This window comes from Acyrthosiphon pisum, chromosome A1 (assembly GCF_005508785.2).
Source record: "Acyrthosiphon pisum isolate AL4f chromosome A1, pea_aphid_22Mar2018_4r6ur, whole genome shotgun sequence".
NCBI lineage: Eukaryota > Metazoa > Arthropoda > Insecta > Hemiptera > Aphididae > Acyrthosiphon > Acyrthosiphon pisum.
This window is the reverse complement of record NC_042494.1, coordinates 25759038-25765991: the sequence shown is the minus strand read 5'-3', so window position 1 is coordinate 25765991 and position 6954 is coordinate 25759038. Positions and strand designations below refer to the sequence as shown.

General features: G+C 30.5%; 1 protein-coding gene across 1 annotated transcript in view; it reads right to left on the bottom strand.

Moving 5' to 3' along the window:
- Positions 1–5501, bottom strand: part of LOC100168154 (protein neuralized) — a 34742-nt gene extending 29241 nt beyond the window's left edge. The window contains exon 1 of the mRNA XM_008183815.3: positions 5059–5501. Within this exon, the coding sequence (XP_008182037.1) occupies positions 5059–5086 (28 nt within the window). The 5' untranslated portion in view covers positions 5087–5501. The remainder of the gene's footprint in view (positions 1–5058) is intronic.
- Between the last annotated feature and the right edge of the window lie 1453 nt (positions 5502–6954).

The window sequence follows — 6954 nt, the reverse complement described above, 5'->3', positions numbered from 1 at the left end:
TAAATATCAATTAAGTTTTATCTGTTTGGGCCCAAAAAAGTGTATAAATTTAATACAAAGCTCGTGATATATTGTGACAATAGCAGTTGAAAAATATTAAAAATATATAGGCACAATTCTTTTTTATAAGCATTTAAAGATCGAATTTTGAAAAAATTTATCAAATTTAAGACAAAATAATTATTTTGTAGTTAAAAATTTATAAAATGTTCAATTTTTGTATCTAAGAATTGAAAATTTAAAACAAGATTCCATGTAAGTAATTAATTCTGTTACCAAAAAATCTATAAAATACATTTACACAGTTTATTTTTATAGTCATTTTAAGTACAAATTTGGACGAAATTACATATTAAAAACCTAGGATAACTATTTTAGTTATTTTGTTGTGATTGTATAATATTATTCGTGGGTACTTGAAACTTCTAAAGTATACTATTATATATCTATGAGTACCACGGTTTTTTGTTGATGTATAACGCGTTATAAGTACCTAATAGATATTATGATATGATCAATTTGGAATTTATTATAGGTACCTATTATAGGTCAATTTTTTTTAAATAAGTACTCTAGACTATAATATAATATTATGTCTTATACCTAGACTGACATACCGTCTCCGCTCAGAATCGTTTTTCTTATATAATGATATTATATCATTGAATTCAAATTTAATACCATCCATTATACAGTAACCCACTTGTAATACCTACTGTATAGCAGAGCGAAATCCACTTACCCACCTTTTTTTTTTTGTAATACAATTGGATGAACTAATTTTTGTCAAAAACATCCCTTACATTATATATTAATTATTTTTTATAATAATATTATATCAATTTATCATAATATATAGTTGTTACTGACTTATAAGTTAATACGTATTACAGTCATAAACAATATATAATCAATATATTACACTATTGGTATCATAGAACGAGAACGGTGTAAATTATAGGTTCGTAATATAGATATCTTGAATCCTTGAAATTAAGTTCAAATATTTTGTAAATTTCTTTGTGTAGGTATTTAAGAAAATAATAATATATGTAATGGCAAAAAGTACAAGTCCCTACGATTAATATTTTTAAAATTACCACGTAATAACTCGTTAAAGGAAAAATTATATATTTTTTTTTTAATAGATATTCAATTTTGTTAACATTGGAAATTCAAACACTCATAAATAAAATTGTTACTATATAATAACATGTATTTTTGTTATTTTTAATTGCTGTAAGTACAACTTACGAGGAACCTTGTATTAAATGTTAGACAAAAATCAAAAAAAATCCAATACTTCACTAAAAATGATCCACTAAAAATATAAAAATAAATAAATAAATCTGATGTCTGAGTAAAAGTGATCAATAATTTATGTTATCATAACTGTTATCTTATAACAAATTGTACCCACAAAACTAGGTAACAACGTGTATCAAAATATTTCAAAGCGAATTGATAATTTATTATCATTTATCACCATTGTAAAAACCAGTACGTTATATTTTGGGTAAGATATTTAAGACGATGTCAGCTCAGTATATTTTGTTTTATCTCTCTGACCCATCACGCAACATATCAAATTTGCGTTCAGTAGTCCCAATTTTGTGTTTCGAAACTTCATGTTAAGAATACCTATGTAATATGATATGTTTCTAACTGAGTTCTTACGTTGAGTTTTTTAGGATATCCCTTTTTAAAATTTAAATATCGTACAAAATCTAAAGTAAGAAAACAGATAATATTCTTAACTTAAAGTTTGATAATAACTAAATTCACTCATTATAGTATTAACTGAAAATAACAACGCATAGGTTGGTTCTGCTAAACGCAAATGTGCTATGTTGCGCAGGGGTCAGAGAGAGAAAACGAATAGTGCGCTGACATCCTAATTTATTATTTCAATACCTTACATACGTACAGCCTTATATTATGAGATATTGAGAACATTTTTTTGTCAATACACATTTTATTATTATTAATTATAATATACTATTATTTTTGACAAAAATGTAATATTCTGGGTAAATGTATACTATAGAAATAATTCGATCTTAATATGTTTAATTAAATAAGGCATTAAATTAAAAATACTCTATATGATTACTTAAATCAAGTAACTACTAATGTACAGAAATGTAGGGTTTATCAAATATAAGAAGTTTTATATTAAATCATTTTGAATTTTTCTATGAGCCATTTATTACTTGGTATGAGTCCTAGAAACCATCAATAAGAATCCATAAACTTTACCATAAAGAAAAAAACAGTAATATTTTTAAATCACTAGTGGTTATGTACTATGTAGATACTAAAACAGCAAAAATAAATGGTCCGGCTTAATCATCGTAGGCTACAGCCAACAAAACTGTAATTGACCACGGATTTAGGGACACCATATACGCCTATAAACTATGTCTTTTTCAACACAAAATATAAATTATCTTTTATTGAAATTGCTTACCTACATACAGTTTTATTTTATTAGATATATGTTTTAAATAAAAAATAGGTACCTAATTTTATTTTATTTTTATTGTTTTATCTTTTGTATATGTACCTACGTTTATTTCCAATAAGTTGATATAGTATATTGTGTGGCAAGGGCGAGAAGTTAGCTATCTCAGTCGCGGGAGACGAATTCGACCAAAACTGAAATTTCCTTCCCACATGAGCTACACGTCATACTATTTTTTGTCACGCCTCTGCATTCGTTGATCACGGCAAAGGTAATGCAACAATACCAGATTATTCTACGGAAACAATTTCATGAAAGAAATATGTTTACGTGTCATGCAAGGAGGTTATATAATATGAATATAAGATGTAACTAAAAGTAGGTTTTGTAAAGACCGTGGTATAGATTTCATTGTCTGGATCTGCATGGGATACGCGTAATATGCGCGCCCAGCACTTTTGGGGATTTCCACTTTACCGCCCGCTGGACGGAAAAAGGTTTCCAACGCTTCAACCGTCATCGAAAACTAAATTTTCGATGCAAGCGTGACAAAAAATATTAATATATTATTTATTCAAGTCAGACAGTTATGAGCGTTTGACTTTTGTATATTGATTGCGAAATATAAAAATGTGTATGATAAATGTATATAAACATTAACTTAATATTTAAAAATTATATTACAAAGGGTAACCAATCTTTTTTTACATTACACGGGCACCGTAGACCGTTTTTCCTAAATCCTAATTCTTTCTTACGTCCGAAAAATGAAAATAATTTATATATCATTATCTTATTGGCTTTCAGAGAAATGGTTTATTTAGTACACAGGTCTTACTAAATATTAGTATAACTATAAACTTATTAAGTTCATATGTGCTTAACAATTTAAAATTATAGTCTTAAAAATCTTAAATATTTTACTTTTGTAAGTTGTAAGTTGTAGCACAAAGTTCAATATTCATTATATAACAAAAAAAAAATAGCATTGAATTATAAACTATTTTTGTAATGATAGTTTAAACATTACATTGTAAATATTGTAAAATAATGAAAAATAGATATTGGATAATATACAATCTAATGATTAATAAATTACATACAATTCGAAATGTATAGATAATATATGATAGATAACATAAACACACAAAATGTTAGCGATTGCAAATTGTATTTTAGGAACATCCGGGTGTGTTCATAATTTTTTTTTATCAACGTTACAATATGTCATGTAAGCGACAATCAGAGCGCCTCGTTATGAAATCTCACAGGCGTCAGGCACAAGCTATTTGTCAGGATATGTATAAACCATATAAATTACGATTGATTATTTAATGTTCACAGGCTCACAGCCTAAAAATGTGATTAGAAATATTTTGGAAACAAAACGCGGAGGCGAAAACAAATTCTTAAAGTAAAACCTACTGAGCGGTCGCGGGTCGATCGTTAACCGTTACTATAATACTATTATAAAACATTCTCACCCCTTCCTATAAAAACTTTGAACTCGTGAATTAATGACTATGTCCCACAAAAAACACATGAACAAAATTACGTTCTCTATATTATATATATATATATATATATATCTATTAAATGAAATAGTAGATCGTAAAAATCATCACGTAATCATCACGAGTATACGATATTAACTAGACTTTTATCGATCCACCGATAATTGTATTTTTAATTTTAGTCTTTCTGAAAACTTATGAAAACTCGTTTATTTTGTTATTAAAGTATTAAACTCATTATTTTTTTGTTATTCAAGCTCATGCGTGATTCCATAATTAGAATGCGAAACTGAGTCAGTCAGGCAGAGAGCGCTCGTGCGCACATTTCTTTCAAGTCATGGGCTCATGGCCCCCCAAAAAAACCCGCGAGGGAAAAATCGCAATAATTATTAATTATTATTATCATCGTCATCGTTATAATATTGTTGCTGTAACAGTTGTAATTCATAAGAACGTATACACGATTCAAAACAGCCACCTCGGCAAAGAACTTTAAACCGTGCGGGGGCCCACCAGCACCGTGATGGGTTGCTCCTCGCATCGTCGAGACCCGCGCTGCCGTACAACAACAACAATAATAATTGTATATAATACAATACGCCCATTAATCATTATAATAATAGTTGAGACGTAACGTCGTGACGACGACGACGGTTACTCGGCGGCACACATTCGAATTTCGCCAAAAATCAAATCTTTTGCACATCGCACGACCGGTGACATAATAATAATATAATATTATACCGTGGTACCTACGCAACGTAACAAGGATCAATATCATAATTACACCTATGTATGTAAAACGCGCGGACGACGAACCTCCGTAGGGTCCGTTTGGTGTGATAATAACATTTTACAATACGCAAACAGTTTTCGCGCGAGACCGGCCGGACAATCGTCGGAGAAAATAAATATCAAAAATCACATTGACCGCTGCAACGTGCTCCAACGTGGCGCGAGAAACGAATAACCAAAAGATCGCGCGTCGTCTCGTAACAATAATATAATATTGTTATTATTATTATTATTATAATATTATATGAAATGGTATTATCGATGACGACATGCGGTAGCTCTCACCTGATCTGTGACTCTCCGTCTGCCCCATGATGGTGTCTGTGCGTGTCCCCCGGACAACGGCGATACACACATTTATACGACGAAAACGACGCGATACGAACGCATAGAGGTAAATAGTTGAGACGACTAATTTAATAATAGTAATAATAATAGTGGCATTATTGTTCGGTATTCAAACGGATACCAGTTGTTGTATTATACCGCTCCGCGGTCCCGGTAGATAAACGTTCGACAGGGCGCACGACAGACTCTGTCGGACAGAGAGTGATGGGTACACACGAGCAGGTACAACACTGTCGTAGTTGGCCGTATATAGCAATCGTCGTCGTTATTGCGATAGTGTTCGGTGCCGCGCCGAAGAAAACGGCCGAGCCGACAACAGTAATAATAGCAATAAATAATTATTATTGCGGTTGAATGTTGATTATAATACACGAGCACGACGTCCTATCGTATTACGATATTATTATTGCTGATAAGCGGAGCGGCGTTAATTTGTTTTTTTCCCCATCCCTGATAACCTCGAAGCGACGAGCTTTACAACAGACGGCGCCATCTAGCGACCGAGTACGGCGACACGTAACCGACGTCCGTTTTGTTGCCTAGGCGCTTCGACGCCACGGCGACAGTGGGCGACTGACTACCGACCGCCTAGGCGCCGACCATAATAATAATTATTATCGTTTTTTTTTTTATAATATTCATATTAAATCATCGTTTTTCGTCGAACGGAGAACGAACTATTTTATTTTTATTTTCCCGTAACCGTTTTTGCTAGTTTTTATTTTTAGTCCACAACTGTTTTGCGGCCAATCATTCTATGCTATATTTATTAATATTTATTAATAATATAATAATATGCAAACCGAACGCATCGCTCTGACGTTCTATTGCATCGACCTCTATCGATTAAAACATATTTTTGTAACGATCGTAAATTGTATACTAATATTATTACCGTCGTAGATTTTCGATTTTAAATCGTGTACCCAATTGTAGAATAATAATATAATAAAATATAATATAATATGCCAATATGGTTACACTCGATGTCTCGATTACTAAATTAGCAGCGAAGAATGCACAGCGGGTAATACATATTCGCCAAACACCAAAATACATTTAAATTTTACGTTTAGGACGTTTTCAAACGATCGAAACGCATTCTGGCAATTTTCCAATTGTCACAATGCGTTTTGGAAAAATACAAAGACCAAAAGCATAGAGTGTTCTACAACAACTGAGCATGTCTTAAACCAAGATTATATTGATATTTTTAAACTATACTACCAAAAGCTTATTGTTCACACATTTTTATAATTCCAAGTTTTTACCAGAATATAAAATATCTATTAACTCGACGTAAATGTAACCATGATATTTACTGTCGATCGGTCTTACCTCTTAAAAAATACCGAATAGGTTTTATTAATCCATATAATAATTGTTATATATAAATTATATATAGATACATAAATGTATAATACCTATTACCTAGTTATATTTTCCGGGGAGTAGGTAAATAAAATGTTAAAATAATATTTCATTAAGCGATAATTACTATTAAATGTATAAATATCCTAGTAAAAAAAATACAAAAGATTGATTCAATAATAGTTGTTTATTTTATATTCTGTTTTAATTTTGAATTAAATAATAGTATGTAATTTTAAAACAACATATATAATATGTTTATTGGGCTCGGTACTAGATATTTTTTTCCAACTGATTTTGATGTTATGATGGTTATTTATTAACAAAAACATACCTATATAATGTGATCATAAATTTTCCTTGTAGAGGAAAAATATCGAGTAGCGCGTTCTATGGTTTCGTTACTAATTCATTTTCAAATATATTTTCCTTAAGTGTGTCTTGTAATATACATTTTAAATT